The sequence below is a fragment of the Chaetura pelagica genome, unplaced genomic scaffold (genome assembly GCF_000747805.2).
Source record: "Chaetura pelagica isolate M959 unplaced genomic scaffold, ChaPel_1.0 scaffold840, whole genome shotgun sequence".
Lineage (NCBI taxonomy): Eukaryota > Metazoa > Chordata > Aves > Apodiformes > Apodidae > Chaetura > Chaetura pelagica.
In genome coordinates, this window is record NW_009951813.1 from 389349 (window position 1) to 410439 (window position 21091).

The 21091-nt window shown below is 55.3% G+C and overlaps 1 protein-coding gene across 1 annotated transcript in view; it reads left to right on the forward strand.

The window, feature by feature from the left end:
• The window catches only part of PTPRU (protein tyrosine phosphatase, receptor type, U), a 44860-nt gene that overhangs the window by 14781 nt on the left and 8988 nt on the right, over positions 1-21091 (forward strand). The window contains exons 9-26 of the mRNA XM_010008284.1: positions 671-872; positions 1476-1578; positions 1684-1957; positions 3630-3666; positions 4897-5035; positions 7316-7345; positions 9188-9345; positions 10760-10950; positions 12132-12204; positions 13488-13564; positions 14937-14973; positions 15288-15385; positions 15476-15592; positions 16540-16694; positions 18308-18443; positions 18539-18688; positions 18808-18981; positions 19618-19758. Of these exons, the coding sequence (XP_010006586.1) occupies positions 671-872; positions 1476-1578; positions 1684-1957; positions 3630-3666; positions 4897-5035; positions 7316-7345; positions 9188-9345; positions 10760-10950; positions 12132-12204; positions 13488-13564; positions 14937-14973; positions 15288-15385; positions 15476-15592; positions 16540-16694; positions 18308-18443; positions 18539-18688; positions 18808-18981; positions 19618-19758 (2292 nt within the window). The remainder of the gene's footprint in view (positions 1-670; positions 873-1475; positions 1579-1683; positions 1958-3629; positions 3667-4896; positions 5036-7315; positions 7346-9187; positions 9346-10759; positions 10951-12131; positions 12205-13487; positions 13565-14936; positions 14974-15287; positions 15386-15475; positions 15593-16539; positions 16695-18307; positions 18444-18538; positions 18689-18807; positions 18982-19617; positions 19759-21091) is intronic.

Here is a 21091-nt window from a genome sequence, read left to right on the forward strand (position 1 = left end):
GCTTGTCCAGCGCCGTGTTCCGGAGCAGAGTGAATGTGGTGGCTCTGGCAGGGCAGAGCTGCTGCAGCTGCTTGGAGGGCTTTCCTGGAGGATTTAGCCTTCCAGATGGGTTTCTTTCTGTATCCAAGCATGTCCCTCTTCCTTCTCCAGTGCCTGGTGGCATTGCCTCGGAGTCCCTCACCTTCACCCCCCTGGAGGACATGATATTTCTGAAGTGGGAGGAACCAGTGGAGCCCAACGGCCTCATCACGCAGTACGAGGTACGTCCTGAGGCTGCGGCACCTGTGGGGGACCCATGGGGACATGGGGGGTGTCAGGGGGATACAGTGAGTGGGAGCTGAGGCAGCCACCACTTTGGGTCACTGGGACTAAGGGTGGCTGTGGTGTTACTGCTGCCCTGAGCCCTTCGTTTAGAGCATGGATCCAGCCAGTGTTCATCTTCCTGGGGACAGGGTCCTGCTGGGGGTTCTGCTCTTCAGGGTGCTGCTCTCGGGGTCACCAGTGTCATCCAACACTGGCATTTCCAGTGGAACCCTTATTTTCCACCAAAAGTGCCTGCCTTTCGGACTGCCCCTGTGACCATCCCCTCTGCTGAATCCATCCCTCTAACACCTTCTCCTGGGACCTGGGCTCTCTCCCCCCCACCACAGCTGTTGCCCTGTCCCTGCAGATCAGCTACCAGAGCATTGAGTCCTCTGACCCAGCAGTCAACGTGCCCGGCCCGCGACGCACCGTCTCCAAACTGCGCAACGAGACCTACCACGTCTTCTCCAACCTCCACCCTGGCACCACCTACCTCTTCTCAGTCCGGGCCCGCACTGGCAAGGGCTTTGGCCAGACAGCACTCACCGAGATCACCACCAACATTTCTGGTAGGTTCCCTGAGCTCCAGACATGGTGCTTCTCCTCCACACCGGTACCTGGTGGAAGTGCTGGAGCCTCTGCCACACTCTTGTGGATTTTGGAAACTAGCTGCTGCTACTAAAAGATTCTCTTGGTGGTGACAGCTGTGCTGTGAGCCCCCCACACCTGGGGCACTAGTGCTGTCTGAGCCATCAGTGTGTAATCAAGGGATTAATTGAGCTTGTTAATTAACCTCACAATACTTGGGACTGTTTGCTCATGTCTGCTGCATCGCTATTAACCACAACAAATAAGCTGACATAGGCCCTAACGGGGGCACAGGATCCCAATGGCTGCTCATAAGGGCTGGGGGGCTGTGCTGGGCATGAAGGGGTCCCTGCCTTGGTGTGGGGGTGCTGCTGGGCTGGCTTGGGTGTTCTTCTGCCCTGGGTGGGATGCTTGAGACCTGGAGGACTGTTTTTCCTTTGCAATAATCCACATGACACCATTTGCTGATGCCATGGACAAGGCTGCTTGTGCCTCAGTTTCCCCCTGAGTGGCCGGACAGCTCCGAGTGCATCCCTGGGGGCCAGGACTCACCCCTGCCCTCTCCACTCCTGTCCCCTTTGCAGCTCCCACCTTCGACTACGGGGACATGCCATCGCCGCTGGGCGAGTCGGAGAGCACCATCACGGTGCTGCTGCGGCCGGCGCAGGGCAGGGGGGCTCCCATCAGGTAGGCTGGGGGTGCACGAGGGTGAGACCCCTGCAGGGTCGAGCACAGGGGGAAGGCCAGGAGCATGCTTTCCATGAAGCTAACCCATGCCTCGCCCTCCACTAGCACTTACCAGGTCATCGTGGAAGAAGAGCGGCCCAAGAAGCTGAAGCGGGAGCTGGGGGGGCCTGAGTGCTTCCCAGTGCCACTCACCTTCGACGACGCCGTGTCCCGTGGCTCTGTGCACTACTTTGGGGCTGAACTGCCTGCCAGCAGCCTCACTGAAGCCAAACCCTTCACTGTGGGGGATAACCAGACCTACAGTGGTTACTGGAACCCGCCGCTGGAGCCCAAGAAGGCGTATCTCATCTACTTCCAAGCCATGAGCAACCTCAAAGGGGTGAGTAGCTGTGGGATGCCGCTCTGTCCAATGGGGTGTATGGCGTGTGGTTGGACCAGGCAGGAACATGCCTGGAGTCTAGGGAGGTCAGAAAAAATGAGACTTGTTTTAGATCCCCTTGGGGAATCACACCCAATGTCCTGTTTGGGGGAAGCTGGCACACTGGGATCATGGATGGGTGTTCTCCTTCCTCCCAGCACTCCTGGGCTGTGCCTGTCCCCCTCCTGGTGCCAAAGCTGGGGGTGATGAAGCTTCTGCCAACCACTGCGGTACTGGCTGGGACCCCAACCAGTGCTGGTGGAGGAGCTCACCTTCCTGGGGCTAAAACTGGGGTGGAAAAGGACTGTTTGGGCAGCAGGAGCCACGTGTGCCTTGCTGGGACCTGCTGCTGGCACAGCGACTGCTCCAGAGAGCTCCTGGGAAGCTGCCAAGTTCCTCAGCTGCCTTCTCCCTGCCTGCTGCTGCCTGTTCTCTCAGCAAAGACATCACAGCCCCACTCCAGCAGCAGCCCCTGCATTCTCCGGGCTGATTTTCCTCCCAGTGGGACCACTGAGACCCTTCTTGGCTTCACCTGCTCCAGCAGCTCCATCCTATGTGGGAGAGGATGGGCTATGGAAGAGAAGCAACAGGACCACGGCAGCATCCTCATCCTGCATGGCTCCATTTTGCTGGAAAGGTGCTGGTTTTTGGATCCTTTCCTCTGCTCTGGGATTGTTCACACCTCACTGGGCTGTAATTACGGACGGGGAGGATCTCAGCTCTGGCTCGCTCGGATGCTGCTGGATAATAACTGGTGGCTGATGCTGGTTTATTGCCTTCCTGCTGGGAGGCAGTGGAGTTGTCCCGGCTGCCATCAGATGTGAAAAAAGCTGGATCTCAGCTTGGGTTTTCTGTGGGTTTTGTGCCAGATGAAGCAAGAAGCAGGAGAAGCAAGAGCTGGTGACTGCAGGGAGAGCAGTGCTGGAGCTGGCCCTGCCCTGGGAACACTGCAGGGGCTGGTCTTGGCTGGAGGGTGGATGGAGCAACATTGCCAGCACTGGTGTCCTGAGGGGGCTGGAGGATGCTTGGGAAAGAAGACAGTCCTGCCAAAATGGTGCTTTTTATTTTGCAATGGAATTTGGATCCATGAAAAGATGGAATATTTTAGCTGAACCCATCCCTAAAAGTGCAAAAGAAAAAAAAAGAAAGAATCTGTTGGAGAACTGAGCTGGAAGCCCTCACAGCAGCCTTGGCAGCACCCATGGAGCACTGGGGATGTGGCTTGGAAACTTGGATGGACGGAAGAATAAAACCCCACAAAGCTCTGAATGGTGACTTGGGAGCGTCTTAACCATAGTCAGTGATGTGCTGGCTTTGCTGGGTCTCTCCTTTGGTGCTCCTGAGCTTTGCTGTCCCCTTTGTGCCAGGAGTGGTGTCCTCAGCTAAACGGATGGACTCTGGTTTGGGGACTCTGGAGACAAACCATTCGGCAGCATCTCTTGGTGCGTGTGTCCCCCAGAGCCACGTCGGCTCAGCAGCAGCAGCTCCTGCAGCACCAATCACCTGCAAACTCCCTTGATTTGGGGGTCCAAGCACCCATGGATCAGCCTCGTGTCCCCCCAGCCTGGCTGGGAGCAGGGAGTGGAGCCGCTGGGATGCTCATCCCACACTGATTCCTCTTTTTCCTCCATAGGAAACACGGCTGAACTGTGTCCGGATCGCCCGCAAAGGTGAGTCCTCCCTTTCCCAGACCTGTGGTGGGAACTGGTGCTGCCAGTGGTGGGGATGGTTTGGCTGGAGGGTGGATGGAGCAACATTGCCAGCACTGGTGTCCTGAGGGGGCTGGAGGATGCTTGGGAAAGAAGACAGTCCTGCCAAAATGGTGCTTTTTATTTTGCAATGGAATTTGAATCCATGAAAAGATGGAATATTTTAGCTGAACCCATCCCTAAAAGTGCACAAAAAAAAAGAAAGAATCTGTTGGAGAACTGAGCTGGAAGCCCTCACAGCAGCCTTGGCAGCACCCATGGAGCACTGGGGATGTGGCTTGGAAACTTGGATGGACGGAAGAATAAAACCCCACAAAGCTCTGAATGGTGACTTGGGAGCGTCTTAACCATAGTCAGTGATGTGCTGGCTTTGCTGGGTCTCTCCTTTGGTGCTCCTGAGCTTTGCTGTCCCCTTTGTGCCAGGAGTGGTGTCCTCAGCTAAACGGATGGACTCTGGTTTGGGGACTCTGGAGACAAACCATTCGGCAGCATCTCTTGGTGCGTGTGTCCCCCAGAGCCACGTCGGCTCAGCAGCAGCAGCTCCTGCAGCACCAATCACCTGCAAACTCCCTTGATTTGGGGGTCCAAGCACCCATGGATCAGCCTCGTGTCCCCCCAGCCTGGCTGGGAGCAGGGAGTGGAGCCGCTGGGATGCTCATCCCACACTGATTCCTCTTTTTCCTCCATAGGAAACACGGCTGAACTGTGTCCGGATCGCCCGCAAAGGTGAGTCCTCCCTTTCCCAGACCTGTGGTGGGAACTGGTGCTGCCAGTGGTGGGGATGGTTTGTTACAGCCACGTCCCACACTCTTGTTTCCCATGTTCTTTGGTGTCCTGGTTTTCCCCTTGGTTGAGTTTTTCCTCCTGAATCTGATTGTGGAGACAGTGGGAGCCTGGACTCAGTGGTGCTGGATGCTGAACCAGGGATGGACAAGCTTGGGTGGGGTGTGACAAAAGATTGCACAAAGGGACTGTCTCACCCTGTGGGGACCCAAGTGGGGACTTGCCTGGGGTCACAGTGTGGCACTGCAGGGCCCTGTAATTCCAAAACAAAATTTAAAAATGCAGTAAAATGTGTTCAAGGAGCAATGTGCATCCCATGGGGCAAATCCCAGTGTTTCCCTGTCTGATGTTGCCAAACCCCCTGGAGCTGGGCGTTGACTCCTCCTGCCTGTCCTTGTCCCCTGGCAGCTGCCTGCAAAGAGAGCAAACGTCCCCTGGAGGTGTCACAGCACTCGGAGGAGATGGGCCTGATCCTGGGGATCTGTGCTGGAGGGCTCATTGTCCTGATCATCCTCCTGGGAGCCATCATCGTCGTCATTCGGAAAGGGTGAGGAGTCCCTGGTGTCTTCATCTGTCCCCTCTTCCCAGCTCCCTTCCTCACCACTCCAGCACTAACTGGGGATTTACTGGTGGTGATGCTGCCACGCTGGGCAGACTCCAAACCCTCCCTTGAGCTGTGGCTCCTTGTGCTCGTGCATCCTGGTGTCTTCCTTGCTCTGTGACACTGGACACTGTGGGAGGCACAGGGGACACTGAGGATCAAGGAGAGGAATCCTGGGGATGTCCCCTTGCCTTTTGCAGTGTTGTTCACTGTCCCTCTCCCCCATAATTTTCAGTCTTTTTCCTCTTGTTCTGCTCCTTCTCAGCTTGGTGATGCTCTGTTGATTCTGAATCAGTGGAAATGCTTCTGGCTTGGAGGGGTCCTGGGCTGAGCCCAGCTGTCCCCATCCCACCAGGCCACCCCAGGATGTGCAGCTCTGCACCCCTCCAGCCCAACATTACAAAAATCAGCTTAATTAGCCCTGAGATCTTGTCTCTGGGCTTCCCTGCTGCTTGGTCAGCCTGGGGCTGGGTCTGTCTGCACCAGCATTGTTGTCCTGGCTCCAGCCATAGTGGTGGTCACTGTAGGGATGGATTAGGGAAGGGAAACATCAGCTCCCTGGCATTGAGATGGGGAGGAGGGGAAGGAATTGCACCTTTCTGCTGTTTCCCCACCAAGATGGTGGGTGAGCACCCAGCACTGAGGGGAGTAGAGCCTGGGGGTGCTTGATTCTGGGAGAATGGCTGGAAAAAGGCTCTTCCCCTGGCTCTTGCCTGAAAAGTGGTGCAGTGTGTCCTGCTCAAACACCTGGACAGGCTCTGGCTCTTGTCCCAGTCTCCAGTTCCTTGGGATTGTTGGGAGAAGCAGCATCTCCCCTTCCTCTAGGGCCAGCCAGGGGCTGCCCATGCCTGGGGTGCAGATGCTTGGACCATCCCGGCTCCTCCTGGCCTTGTTTTAATGGGAAACCATTGAGCTTCCAGTGAAATGGGAGCAATCTCTGGCTGAGAACCTGCAGCTGGCTTTGAGTGAGTTGTTCAAATTTGGGTGCACACCAGAGGGGAGGTTTTCCCAGGGCTGAATGATGGACCCCTGGGGGCCCCCAGACAGCTCCCCCAGCCCCCTGTGGAGTCCCCACTCTCCCCATCTTGCTTGTCAGGGAGCTGGCATGAATGTAGCTGTGGACTTTCACTCTGGAAGCTCGGTGGGGTGGGAGGGAGGAGGGTGAGGGCTTTTGGGGACACTCATCCCTGGGAGCTGCTGCTTCTTTTCATTTGGGCTCAGTGCCCTGGAAAGCAGCTTCTTGCTGTGCGGGGCTCGAAGCGGCGCTGAGCCGGGGAGCTCTGAAAGGAGGCGGGGGAAAAAGGCAGCTCTGAAATACTTTCCCTGTGTAGGGCTTGGGATGATGGGAGGAAAGTATGTTAACAGCCTGGGGGGGCAGAGAGAAAAATAGCAGGACACAAGCTCAGCCCCTGTAAATCTGCAGATTTCTTTATGGCTCCATTTGCCCTTAAAGGGTTCGTGGTGATTTATGGCAAAGCAAGGCTGGAGTATCCCTGTTGCTCTGGGATGGTGTCTGTGTGTATGGCTGGATCTGATGGAGCACATGTGGTTTTGGGAGTGATGCTGTTGGGATGGTGGGTTGGAAGCTGTGAGTGCTGCTGCTGCCTTCCTGTTGTCCATGCTGTGGGGTAAGAGGAGGAGCAGTTTTGCTTTAGCATCCCAGGGTGAACCTGCCAAAGGACAAACCAGAGCCACAGATCAGACCTGGTGCTGAGACCTCTGAATCTGGTACTGTTGGGAAGCTGGAACAAGCCCGTCAATCTCCTCCAGAGCACTTTGTTGTTGGAGAAACACTGACATGTTGGAATGGAAATGCACCCTGAGAAGATGTTCACCTTTAAGCACCAGTGCACTGGAAATGTGGTGCCCTGACCCCGTTTCCCGCACTGGGGTTGCACCAGCTCCTTGGGGGATGCCCTATTTTGTACATATTTCCTGTTCAGTCTTAAAAATTGTGGAACAACCCCTCTAACAAGGGTGCTGTGGACACCCCAAGCCTGGTGTGGGGATTATGGTCACCCTGTGAGCTGGTGCCTGGGCTCTGCCATGGGGGTACCAGCTCCTACCTGAAGTTAAATAACTTACGGATGCAAAAGGGGAGCCAGATTTTTTTGATGGTGCATTTAATTTTCTGGCAGCCGAGTTGCCCTGTAACCCCCCTTCCCTGTGCTGGAGAGAAGCTGCTTATGCAATATCTGCTCTTCTCTTTGTCTGCATGCTTGCCAGGAGGAACTACTATTCTTATTCCTATTACCCGTAAGTAATTGCCATTCTCTCTCTCCTTCGCTTTTCCTCCCGGCCACCCCCTTGCCTGCCTGCTCCAACAAGTCCTTTTCTCTGCTGAGTACATTTTCCTGAGCCAGGGGCCCTTAAAAATAATGCTGCTGAGCTCGTTAAAAAACTAAAGGCAGCTTAAAGGGGAAGGGTCAGTGACTCTGGGTTGAATTCTGGATTTTAGCAGCATCTTGAAGTGTCCCAGCCCCACCAAGGTGCCAATATGGGCTCAGGTCTCCTCTTCATCCTTTCTTTGGTTTAATCCCCACTCTGGCTTCTCAGGAGTCTGGTGCTGCCTCTCAAACACACTCAGGTTTTTTACCCTAAATGTCTTGAAGGCCAGTTGCTCCTGGGCTTTCCCAACATCCTTGTTAGGTGTCTTAACAGGGACCTTGCAGAGGGGGAAAAAGCTTCCCTGGTGGGTGCAGTCAGGGGGTCCATCCTGTCCCTTGGGATCGATTTGGCCCCCCCAGTGTGGTTTTAGACTCATAGAATGGTTTGGGTCGGAAGGGACCTTTAAAAGTCATCTCTCCAGCACTCCTGCAGTGAGCAGGGACATCTTCAACTAGATCAGGTCACACACAACCCTGTCCAGCCTGACCTTGAATGCATGTATGGGGCATCTTCCAGCTCTCTGGGCAACCTGGGCCAGGGTCTCACCACTCTCATTGTAAAACATTTCTTCCTTCCATCTAGTCTGAATCTCCCCTCTTTTACTTTAAAACCATCACCCTCTGTCCTCTCACTACAGGCCCTGCTTTTAGGTCTGTCCCCATCTTTATAAGATCCTTGAAATACTGAAAAGCTGCCATAAGGTCTCCCTGGAGCCTTCTCTTCTCCAGGCTGTACAACCCCAGCTCTCCCAGCCTGTCTCCAGAGCAGAGCTGCTCCAGCTCTTGGATCATCTTTGTGGCTTTCTCTGGACCTGCTCCAGCAAGTCCATGTCTGTCTTCTGTTCCTTACACTGTGCAGCACAGCAGTGCATGTGGTGTGTTGGGTGGTCTGTGTTGGAGTGAGGTGATGTGGGGAAACACCTGGAGAAATGGGGCTGGGGGAGCTGGGGCTGCCCAGTGCAATGGCTCCCAGCCAGGGACAGCCTTTGCTTCCCAAGGAGCAGTCCTGGCTGTGCCAACCATGGGACACATTCTGGGCAGCCCAAGCAGAGTCCAGCACAAGCCACTAGAATGCTGAGGGAACTGGAGCATCTACTGGATGAGGAAAGGCTGGGAGAGCTGGGGCTGTTCAGCCCTGAGGGGGAATCTGATCAGTGCTGATCAGTGTCTACAGGGGGTGTCAGGAGGATGGGCCAGACTCTTCTCAGGGGTGTCCAGTGACAGGACAAGGGGCAATGGGCACAAACTGGAGCACAGAAGGTTCAAGCCAAACATAAAGAGAAACTTCTTGACTGTGAGGGTACCAGAGCCCTGGGCCAGGCTGCCCAGGGAGGTTGTGGAGTCTGCATCCCTGGAGACATTCCCAACCTACCTGGATCCTGTGGGATCTGCTCTAGGGGATCCTGCTCTAGCAGGGGGTTGGATGATCTCCAGAGGTCCCTTCCAACCCCACCACTCTATGATTCTTGGCAGGAGGAGACAGGAGGAGATATTAAGGATGAGCAGCTGGAGTTGCTGCAGCTGGTGAGGGATGATCTATGTGGGGCTATGACCAGCCCAGAACATTGGAAAACTGAAGTGTGGTGATGTGAGAATTGTCCATCCTGCTCCCCCAAATAACCCAAGCTTTGAGGGGGGGGGTTTACAGCCCCATTGGGTCAGTCCTGCTTACCTGGGCTTCTCCCCTGCTCCCCTTGTCATCCTGCTGCAGCAAACCTGTCAGCATGACCAAAGCCACCATTAACTACCGCCATGAGAAGACCCACATGATGAGCGCCATCGACAGGAGCTTCACTGACCAGAGCACCCTGCAGGAGGACGAGCGCCTGGGGCTCTCCTTCATGGACACCCACAACTACAGCAACCGGGGTAAGGGGGGACCCATCCAGCCACAGCAGGGATCCCCAGTAATCCCTGATTATCCCCGAACCAGCTGAAATGTTTCTCCAAGGCTCAGGAGCAGTTATTGCATCTGTTTTAGCCTGATGTGTGTAGCACCTTGGAGGCTTCTCCCTGCCCTGTGGGAACCTCCAAGGGTGCAGATCTTACTGGTGTCTGTGGAAGCTTTTATGATCATCCAGGCTTTGCTGAAGGAAAACCACTGGCTTGAGCTGGTTCTCTGCATCTCAGCCTCTTGGGGTGGAAATCTGAGTTTGTGGCTGGGGGGGTATTGAGGCTGTTCGTGGGCTCAGTCGCTCTCTGCAACCCCCTGAAGCTGAGTGAACCCCAACTCTTGCCTTACACTGAGATTGAGGGCTTCCCACCAGCCTCCAGCCAGCACCCCTGGCATGGCTGCGCAGCCTTGAAGGGTTAAAGAGCCTTCACATCAGAGGGAAGCTGATAATTTAACACCCACTGGAGTGTGCATCTCCGTGCTGATTTAGTTGTAAAAGAACTTGTCGGATGCCCCAGTTTCCACCATATGCTAATGACATCTGGTGCAGTCGCTTCAAGATGCTGCTCAGCCACGGCTCCTCCGCAGGCTGTGGGATTCAGGCTCCTCCTGGCATTGTCTCCTGGATAATAGAAGCCCAGAGGGCAAACCTTTCCTCCTCTTGACACATCTAACATCTAGCTAGGTGCAGTATCTTTCAGTTACTTTCAGTCTTTGAAATGCTCTAGGAGTGTCTGGGCTGAGCTGGGGTTGCTGCTGTTTTAGGGAAGGAGCTGTGGGGCCACATCCTGCTCCCACTCTCTTGCCTCCTGCTGGCATCTCCTCATCCCTTTCCTTGGCAGGGGAGGAGACCTGGGGAGCTTGGGTTCTGCCACAGCTGGGGGCACTCTCTGCTGAGGCCACCCCTGGTTGTAAACATTCTTAGTGAAGGTAAATGAATGGGCTGCTCCATCACTGTCTGGGGGCTGTTCCCTACTGGGCCTCAGTTTCCTTCCAATCAAATAAAGTCACTAATGCTTCTCATGGAAACTCAAGTGGGTCCTCATTGTGTGGCTGCATGGAGCCACCAGCACCTTGCAACCCCCTGCAATTCATTCCTCATTAAACCCCGTGGCTGGTGGCCTGTCAGCTGTTCTTTGTGCCCACTGATTTCTAACAGGTTTACTGTGATCCTGAAAGGCTGTCATGGGAGTTATTGCTTTGTGGTGTGGGAAGAGCTGCAGAGATCACAGGGAGGGTCTGGACCACTTGTGTCCCCTGGAGAGAGACCAGCTGCAGCACCAGCATCTCCTGGGCTTTGGATCTAGATTTCCTGGTGCGAGGAGGTGATTGGGGATGTGTCCAAGGCTCTGCTCCCCTGATGCCCTTGGTTCTCTTTCCCCCCTGCAGGTGACCAGCGCAGCAGTGTGGTCAATGAGTCCAGCAGCCTGCTGGGGGGCTCCCCCCGCCGCCAGTGCGGCCGCAAGGGGTCCCCGTACCACACGGGGCAGCTCCATCCCGCCGTGCGGGTGGCTGATCTCCTCCAGCACATCAACCAGATGAAGACAGCTGAAGGCTACGGCTTCAAGCAGGAGTACGAGGTGAGAGCAGCTTGTGCTGGTGTCTCGGGGGAGGGTGGGAGGTAAGATGGACAAGGTGGCATGGGTGGGACCTGTGTGCAAGGAGAAGATGCTCTCAACCCGGAGCTGTGGTGCTGGGGGCAGCAGGAGCTGGAGCTCACAGCTCTCCAGGCAGGAGTTAGCAGCATGTGGGGTCAGATCTGTGGACCTGGCAGGTCAGGTTCTGTTAGCTTGAACAGGTCCCTGACTTGAACCAAACCAGCCCTGCCAGCCCATCCTGCATCTCTCCTGTCTGCAGTGCATCATTCCACCTCTCCTGCAAGGGCTGGGGTTGCTTTTCCCTTTCTCAGGTCCTCCTGGGCACCATGATGTTCCTCTGCTCCCCAGCACACGTGTTCTGTGACAAGCATGGCCATAGCCTAAGGACAAGCAAATCCTTGACAATCCAGCAGCTCCCAAGCCCATGGTGGACAGGATGTGGAAGAGGGTGATTCCCAGGCGGAGGGAAGTCCCCCCTCAGTGTCACTGGCCACACTGTGCCCATCCCATGTGGTCAGAGCTTGTACTGGAGTGCACTGCCACAGCAAGCCCCACCATGCTCAGCCAGGTTGATTTCCCAACTCCATGGTGTCCCACAGGTCTGGCCATTGAAATTTTCCAGTGAAATTATTGTTTAGTGCTTAATTGCTTGAAGTACAGGAGCCTTTCCCTCCTCATCCCCCCTCCCCCCTCCTTTCATGCATTGGACAAACCAGGGCTTGCTATAATCATTAGTGCTCCTTGAAAAGCTGCTGTATGTTCTTGGAACCACTCATTTGGAATCACTCAGATATTATGGGAGGGGAGAAAACATGTAATTTCCTTCCACTTTCCTCCTCTTATGCCAATCTCTGAACGTTACTGTTATTACACACAAACCTGTTCTGTGCTGGTGAGGTTTAGAAAAAAACACCACAACCAACCTTGGAAAAAAAAACCCACCCAACCAGGCATTCTGTAATTTGCTGGAAAATGAGGCATTTTGTGGATGCACCAGAAGTGTTTACCTGGCCAAGAGTGTTATGGAGATGGCCCAGGGACTGCAAGACCCAAGGGTTGGGGTGGAGGGACCAACCCTGTCTGTCCTGCTCCACAGGTTGGTTGTGGGGCTGAGGGGCGCCACAGGCTGCTCTCAGGTGATGATGTCCATCCTTTCCTTACAGAGCTTCTTTGAAGGCTGGGATGCTTCCAAGAAGAAGGACAAGACCAAAGGGAGACAGGATCATGTATCGACATGTGAGTGGCTGTAGAAGAGGTGTAGAACCCCTGGACAGCTCGAGCAACCTTCTGAAGGGCTTTGGGGGCATTTTTTAGTAGATATCTGGTCCATGGCAAGAAATAAACTGGTGAGGTTTGATTGGTCAAGGGCAGCAGAAATGTCCTTGCAGGAGTCCCAGCCTGTGAGCTCCTGTTGGGCATCAACTGCTGGAGCAAATTGGAGGGTTGGAGCTGGGCCGGCGTTGACCCCAGGAGCTGGATAACCCTTGAAGACAGAACATCTTGGGATGCTTTAAAACTGGTGATGCTGTCACCGTGATACTGTGGTGGTGCCAGAAAGCCCCAGATAACCTGGAGTGTGTTTTCTTGTATGGACTTCTGAGAAACTGCAGCCCTGTCCCAGGGAGCTTCTGGGGTGGGCGTGCAGGATGCGACAGAAGGGTTAAATGATGAATTTTAGGACAGAATAAGGGGAAAGAGCTTGACTCCCCCCCAAGAAGGGAGATGCTCCTCACCAGGTCCCTCCACAGTCAATGTGGCATGGCTGCCTTGCTCCCTGCTACATCTCTGGTGATGTTCCTGCAGGGATGAAGATACAATCCTGGTTCTCCTGGAGCTCTGGTGCTCTCCACCTCCCATGTGCTTTATTCTGCAGCTTCATCCCTTCTGCTCCAGCAATGTCCAGTAGACACTGAAGGTTGGGCAGAACTCTTCACTGGCCTGGCTGTGGCTGTTCTGGTGCCCTGCTGGGGCAGGCTTAGGGTGCTGGAGGGTGGGTGCCCTGTGTCTTTGGCAGGACTGAGCAGAGCTCAGGGAAATACCAGGCTGAAAGCTGCTGACTTATGTTCCTGCTGGTCTAAACCACTATCTTTGGAAAGACCTCCGCCAGCTTGTGTTTACTGCTTTAGAATCATATCATAGAATGGTTTGTGTTGGAAGGGACCTTAAAGATCATTTAGATCCAACCCCCTGCATGGGCAGAGAAGCCTCCCACCAGCCCAGGTTGCTCCAAGCCCCATCCAACCTGCCCTTCAACACTGCCAGGGATGGGGCAGCCACAGCTTCCCTGGGCAACCTGGGCCAGGCTCTCACCACCCTCAGTCCCAACAATTTCCTCCTCACATCCAACCTCAATCTCCTCTCTTCCACTTTTGATCTATTCCCCCTTGTCCTCTCACTACAAGCCCAAGTGTTTTGTGGATTCCTGGTGCAAAAAGATTGCAGAGAGAGCCTGTGAGCCTGTTGGGGTGACCCTCTTCTCCCCCTGGGTGCTGATGGTCCCTTGTCCCCTTGCTCTCCAGACGACCGTCACCGTGTGAAGCTGCACCCGCTGCTGGGAGACCCCAACTCTGACTACATCAATGCCAACTACATCGATGTAAGTGGGGATGGTGCCTGTGTCCATAGGGGCTGGTCTGGGGCAGGAGATTCCTGTGGACCCTGTGGGCTGTCCCTGAAGAACCAGCAGCACTGGGAGGAGCTGGGACAGCCCAGGAAGGGCTGAACCAAGAGTCATGCCATGAAGAGCCTGGCTTGTTATGTCCATCAGCAATGCTTGCTGTGTCTCCTCTGCTCTGTCCCTCCTTTCTTCTCCCTTTCTCCATCATCTCCCCTTGCCTGCTTTTGTGGCTGTGGTTCTCCTTCCTCCCTGGATGAAGGATGTTGAGGGGGCCAGGGGACCTGCTGTGGGCTCACACTGGGATACCTCTAGATGCTGCATGTCAGTCTGGGCAGAGCTTGGCCCTGGTGTCCTCTAAGAAGGGTGTCTCCCAAGAGCCATGTCCCGTCACCTCCAGCAATGCTGACACCAGGAGAGGTGCAGAAAGGCTCCATCAGGCATAGGGCTCAAGCATCTCCTGGAAGAAGCAACAAGTTCCACTCTTCCCTCTTGCCTGGAGGACATCAGCTGTCAACAGTGGCTCAATGCCACCATGATGAGCTCCCTGTGCCCAAGCAGCATCCCTCTGCCTGTCCCCCTGTGTCCTTTCTCCCCTGTGGCTCTCCATGACCTTCTCCAGGGCTGGTGCTCTAACCTGTCTCTTGATCTGTGCCTCACTAATGTCTCTGTCTCTGATCTTTTTCTCTCAAACCTGTGTCGGGATCGTTAAGATTCGGATTAACAGAGAAGTAAGTAGCTGGTTCCCCTCTCCCTCCTTCTCTCTGCTCCCTTCTCCTCTCAGGTGTTGTACCTGGCAGTGTCTGGTTTCCATAGCTTTTCAGGTTGGGAAAGTGTGTGGATAAACTTGGGTTCAGGCCAGGGAATGGCCTGAATGGATGAGAGGTCTTGGTGGCACGTCCTCCCCAGGGTGGTGAGGAACAGGGACTCTGTGCTCAGAGGAGTTGTTGAATTCAACCCACAAAAATCCCCCATGGAAGGGACCCACGTGGGATGGAGAAGCCCTAGTCACTTCCATGCATGTGATGGGGTTGAACTCTGTTGGGTCCACAGCCAAGGGGTGGGACATCAGGTCTCTGGTCTCTTTGACAGTGGCCTTGCTGGGATGTTCTCTTTAGGCTGGCATGTCCCTGTAAGGAGTTGGGAATGGCCCCAGCAGTGGCTGGGATGAAGGAAGGGAGCGGCGCTGTCACCCAGCATTGTGTGGCTGCTGCAGGATGGGATGGTGGCCACCACCTGGCCCAGTGGACTTGAGCAGCAGTTGCCACCAGTTGGATGACTGGGAAATGTTTTATGGGGCTGTGCCCTACTGTGTCCCCATGACTTGGGACTGACATCTCTGCTTCCCTTGCAGGGCTACCACAGGTCCAACCACTTCATAGCCACCCAAGGTGAGTCACTGTCCCCCCAGCTCCTGGTTCAGCCGCTGGGTTTTGTCCCTGGGGAGATTAATCTTGTGTGGGCAAGAAAGGGAGGGAGCAGGACAGTTTATGGCCAAACAAGGTGGTAGCAATGAGGAGCAGCTCCCACCCCTCCCACTGCCCCACCACATCATGTGTCCCTTGGGAAAGAGGGGGCTTGAAGTGCTGCGGAGGGGTTGGTGTGGCGAGGCAGGGGGGGAATGCAGGGGCACGGTGGTGCTGCTGGAGGTGGGCTCTGCCTGTGCTGTCTGTCCATCCCTGGTGGCTTTTCCTCCATCCCACAGGGCCCAAGCAGGAGATGGTGTATGACTTCTGGCGCATGGTGTGGCAGGAGCACTGCTCCAGCATCGTGATGATCACCAAGCTGGTGGAGGTGGGCCGGGTAAGGACACCATCCCCCTCCATTCAAGATCCAACTCTGCTAGAAGCCTCCTCCACAGCACCATAAACTCATCCCATCCCCTCCTCACAGGTGAAGTGCTCCAAATATTGGCCGGATGACTCCGAGATGTATGGGGACATCAAGATCACCCTGGTGAAGTCAGAGACTCTGGCTGAGTACGCCGTCCGCACCTTTGCTCTCGAGAGGGTACGATCCTGACCCTGCCCTGCCAGGGAACCATCCACCTTGGCCATCCCTGATTGGTTTAGCATTTACCAATTCCCTATTGATCTACCCCAACGTGGGGCTTTCACCCCTAGTTGAGGTGCAGCTTCTGAAGCCTGGTTGATGCTCTTAGCTTCTTCCTTTGCCTTTTCCCCAGCTCTGGGCTCTCTGCTGGGGCCAGCAGCTCAGCCCAACTTTGGTTTGGGCAGTGAGTGAGTGTTTAATTTCCACGTGAGCACCATGGAATTACAGTGAGGATGGAGGAGGCTTCTTTCTCCTCTGTGCTGGAGCACAGGTTATGTGGCCATTACTCTCTAGTGTAGTATGTGTGGATGGAACTGGTGTAATTTACCCCTTAATCTACAGGAGTGGAAAATTACTGTTTATTTATAGGGCAAGCAGCAAACATGCTCATGGAATGAGACCTGTCGCTGCTGCCTTCTCCTCCTCTTCCTCCTTAGATGTTTTTCAAACCTCATGCAGAGAGGAGGCAGGAGCTGTTGGGCTGCTGAAGCAGCCACCTGCTGTGTGATCCATCTGCCTGGATGCTGACCTGGCAAAATCATGGATTCCCAAGGAAAACAGCACATTTGCATGGCTGGGGCAGGATTGTTACCCCCTGTGCAAAGAATCACAGAATCTTGGGGGTTGGAGGGGACCTTGAAAGGTCATCTAGTCCAACCTCCCTGCCAGAGCAGGATCACCTAGAGCACATCATCCAGGATGGGTGGTGGGTTTGGAATGTCTCCAGTGAAGGAGACAACCTCTCTGGGCAGCCTGTCCTGGGGCTCTGTCCCTCTCACAGGAACGTTGTTTTCTGAGATTTCTGTGGAAGCTGTGCTCCAGTTTGCCCCTTGTCCTATCACTAGACATGACTGAAGAAAGCCTGGCTCTCCCTCCTCACTCCCATCTCCCCCCTTCCCTTGCAGCGGGGCTACTCGGCCCGGCACGAGGTGAAGCAGTTCCACTTCACGTCGTGGCCCGAGCACGGCGTCCCGTACCACGCCACGGGGCTGCTGGCCTTCATCCGCAGGGTCAAGGCCTCCACGCCGCCCGACGCCGGCCCCATCGTCATCCACTGCAGGTACCTGGGTGCCCAGGGGGCAGAGCCAGCTCTGGGGAGGAATGTCCCCCCTCTGGGATGGGGTTTGTGGGCGTTATGGGTTGCCCCGGGGTTGGAGCGCGCTGTCTAGTGTTCCTGCTCAAAGCAGGGAGGTTGGAACTGGATTGTTAAGGTGCCTTCCAACCTGAACTACTCTGTGATCCTGTGGTGCTCAGCCCGTGGCTCTGAATGGTGCTAAAAGCTCTGAATAATGCTGACATATTCATAGAGTCATAGAAGGGTTAAGGTTGGAAAGGACCATAAGGATCATCAGGTTCAAACCCCCCTGCATGGGCAGGGACACCTCCCACCAGCCCAGGTTGCTCCAAGCCCCATCCAACCTGCCCTTCAACACTGCCAGGGATGGGGCAGCCACAGCTTCCCTGGGCAACCTGGGCCAGGCTCTCACCACCCTCACACCCAAGAATTCCCTCCTCATGTCCAACCTCCATCTCTCTCTTCCAGTTTTAATCCATCCCCCTTGTCCTCTCCCTCCCTGCCCTTGTCCCAAGTCCCTCCCCAGCTTTCCTGGAGCCCCAGCACCCACACAGCTTTGTCCCCATGGATGAGGGTGGCACAGGGGGAAGGGCAGCTGTGCTGCTGCTGGTGGTCAGGACATGAAGTCTGGTCAAATGGAGAGGCAGGGGGGGCAGGGTGTCCCATGGAGGCTTGGCCACTGGAGATGGGAGGACACCAGTGGCACATCTGAGCAGGAGTGGTGGCTTTCTGTCCCCTGAGCAGGGGTCCCCACACAGTGGGTTAATGGCTCTTCCTCTGCTGGGCAAACAAGGAGGAGCTGATGAGTGGCAGGGATCTTTTTTTAATTTTATTTGATTTCTCCCTGTCAATTGCCTCATCAGTATTCATTCACCAGCAACAGCCAGTGTGATTAGTGCCTGCAGCCTGTAATCACTGATAATCACGACAAGTGATTCATCAGCCCCAGAAATTAGTATTTCACGGAAAAAAGACTTTGTAGGAAAGGAGCAAGGGGAGTGGTTCTGTTCCTGACACACTGGTAGGTCTTTGGCTGCAAGTCCAAACATGTCAGGACTTAGGATGTCACTATGCTGGGTCATGTGGCCCCAGGCATCCTGCTGGGCTCAGCCTGAACCTGAGAGTCTCCTCTGGGGGATTTCAGACCCCCTCTGATCCAGGGATACTTCTCTTCACCCTTGGGGCTTGGTGAAGAGCATCCTCCTTGGCCCTTTCTGAATGGGATCCCAGTGGACTGTTGGCACTCAAGATGGTTTAGCTGCTGGTTTAGTTCCAACAAGCATGTGTTTTCCTGTCTTAAAGCAAAAATGAACCTTAGACTTGGGTGCTCATCCTGCCACCCCACTGCCTGACCATTGTGCAACCCCTGGGCTGCTGCAGCTGTGTGTTTGGGGGGGCTGGTAGGGCAAAGCTAGGCTGTGGTTACGGGGGTGTGTGTAGTCCTGGACCCCCAGCTGCCTCCACATCCATGAGCAGGGACTGTACATCCAGCCGTTGCTTGTGTAGACCTTGCTCCATGCCCCCCAGCACCTGGGGCTGTGTGTGGATGCTGTGCAGACTGGGAATGTCTTTGCTGTGTTTCCCTCCTCCATCTCCAGTGCTGGCACGGGGAGAACTGGCTGCTACATTGTCCTGGATGTTATGTTGGACATGGCTGAGTGTGAGGGCGTCGTGGACATCTACAACTGTGTGAAGACCCTGTGCTCAAGGAGGATCAACATGATACAGACTGAGGTGGGTGGCCCTTGGGGACGTCTGGGGACACGTGGGGCTGCGGTCCACAGCACGTGGTGGAGGCTCAGCCTTCTCTTCTTCCCTCCTCCCAAAAGGAGCAGTATGTCTTCATCCACGATGCCATTCTGGAAGCCTGTCTGTGTGGGGAGACCAGCATCCCTGCCAGTGAGTTCAAGCCCACCTACAAGGAGATGGTGAGGATCGAGCCGCAGAGCAACTCCTCGCAGCTGCGGGAGGAGTTTCAGGCGAGTGGACCCGAAATCTTTTCCCTCCCCCCCCACAACCTGCAACACCCTCCTGTTCCTTGCCGACCTCAGGCAGGGGTGCAGGCAGGGGTGCTAAAGGGCAGCACGTGTCCCTGCAGACCCTGAACTCGGTGACTCCCCACCTGGATGTGGAGGAGTGCAGCATCGCCCTCCTGCCCCGCAACCGGGAGAGGAACCGCAGCATGGACGTCCTGCCGCCCGACCGATGCCTCCCCTTCCTCATCTCCGTGGATGGAGACAGCAACAACTACATCAACGCGGCCTTAACTGATGTGAGGAGGCCTGGGAGGAGGGATGGGGCCCTTTGGGTTGTCTCAGGCAGCTTTTCACTGCAAAAACGGTTTGAATTTGTGACCTCGTTTTGCACGAGGGCACCAGGGCGTGTGGCAGTCCCGGCTGCGTGGGGGGGAGGAAGGGCTGGGACCAGTGTTGTGGGGTCCTTCAGTTTTGTTCATGTTTGGGCTCCTCGTGACAAGAGGGACTTTGCTCTTTGCTCAAAGGTGACATCTTTTCATAGGATCGTAAGAGTGGTTTGGGTTGAAGGGACCCTAGAGACCATCTAATTCCACCCCCCTGCCATGGGAAGGGACACCTCCTTGGAGGTTGCTCCAAGGCCCCCAGTTACTTGTGTGGGACACCCTTTCCTGCAGGGTCTGAGAGCAGAAGGTGGGTGCTGTTGTCCCCACAAGGATGGGAATCACCCTTGTGATTCCCAAACACAGACCTGTGTTTGTAGCATCTTCCCATCACCAAGGCAGGGAAGGACCGAAGCTGTGCCAGGGAGCCCAGCTCTGCTCAAGTGCAGAGAAGACACCTTTGGTGGCACCCACCTTCTGGCTGCACTTTTTTTTTTGGGGGTGTGACAGCAGTGACTTCATCCTTAGCAGTGCTATCTTCCCTCCCCCCAGAGCTACACCAGGAGTGCTGCCTTCATTGTCACCCTGCACCCCCTGCAGAACACAACCACTGACTTCTGGCGGTTGGTGTACGACTACGGCTGCACCTCCATCGTCATGCTCAACCAGCTCAACCAGTCCAACTCTGCCTGGGTGAGTGCTGCTGCTCTGGGGACCCTGCAGGCCCTGTGGGTGGCCTTGTCCTGCTCTGTCCCCACTGCCTTGGCAGTGCTGCAGCCCCTGCCTTGCTCGCTCAGCTCCTTTTCCTCAGCAAGAGGAGGTGGGACTGGCTGCAGGATTTATCCCCTCAGGACACCATCCTGGCTGGGTTGGTGTTGGGTTGGCATTGGGTTGGTGTTGGGTTGGCATTGGGTTGGTGTTGGGTTGGCATTGGGTTAATGTTGGGTTGGCACTGGGTTACTCTGCCATAATCTTTTTGGATGCCCAGGGAGATACAAGGTTCATGACAAGTATAACCAAGTTGTTATAAAAGAGCTGATTTTTATCCTCTGTTTACAGTGGGGAAACTGAGGCACGGGGGGAGTTTCCTGCATTCATCTTCCAAGGGCACTGGTGGCCTGTGAACACTGCTCTGTAAATCAGCCAGCTGCAGAGTGACTGTCCCATGGGTTTTGTGGTGTGGTGGGATGTGCAGGTGTGCCAGGCTGGAGAGGAGGGTGTCACCTGGAGGAGAGGGGACAGAAGGCAGGGAGCAGGGGGGCCCATGCTCAGCCTCAGCTTGCTTTGCTTTCCCAGTGCAGTCTCTCCAGAGAATGCCTGGAGGGCTCCTGCTGCCACCAGGGTGGACATAAAAGTCTGCTCCAGGTCTGTAATGTTAATTCAATGAGGAAACTTATTGGATTTTTACATAAAATTAGCATCATAGACTCCAAATGGATGTCCAGAGAAGACTTCATTAGCTGATTTATTTTACAAGTTGAGATCAGATACTCGACATAAATCACCCAAATCAGCAGTTATGCTGTTCATGGATGTAGGATGGGCAGCAGGAGGCCAAGTCCCCTCCCTGCAGCCCCTGCTCTGAGCTGTGGGGGGAAGGGACATGGACTCCCCCAGGGCTGTGAGGGGTTGGTTTGGTGTGAGGGGCTCTGGGTGCTGGGGCAGCTCCTGGGTGAGCCCCAGGTTGGCCTTTTGCTGGTTTTGCTGAGGGCTTTGTGGGGCCTGGAGCCAAACCCTCCATGTCCCTGAAGGCCTCTCCAGCCCTGGGTGTCAAGACCACAGCTGGGAGCAGAAAGAGGCAACTGGAAAAGATTTGATTATTGAGAATCAATGTCATGTTCTACCTTATGAGCCCCTCAACCCCCTCAGCTCTCTGCTGCCCCTCCTCCAGCCCCCTGGGCCCAGCCCCATGGCTGGGGGTTGTTCCACAGGAGCAGTTTGGGCTGGGGGTTGGTTCTTCCTGGCACAGGAAGGGCAGAAGCTGCTGGCAGCTCAGGCAGGGCTGGCCCTGGAGCTCAGCCTGAAG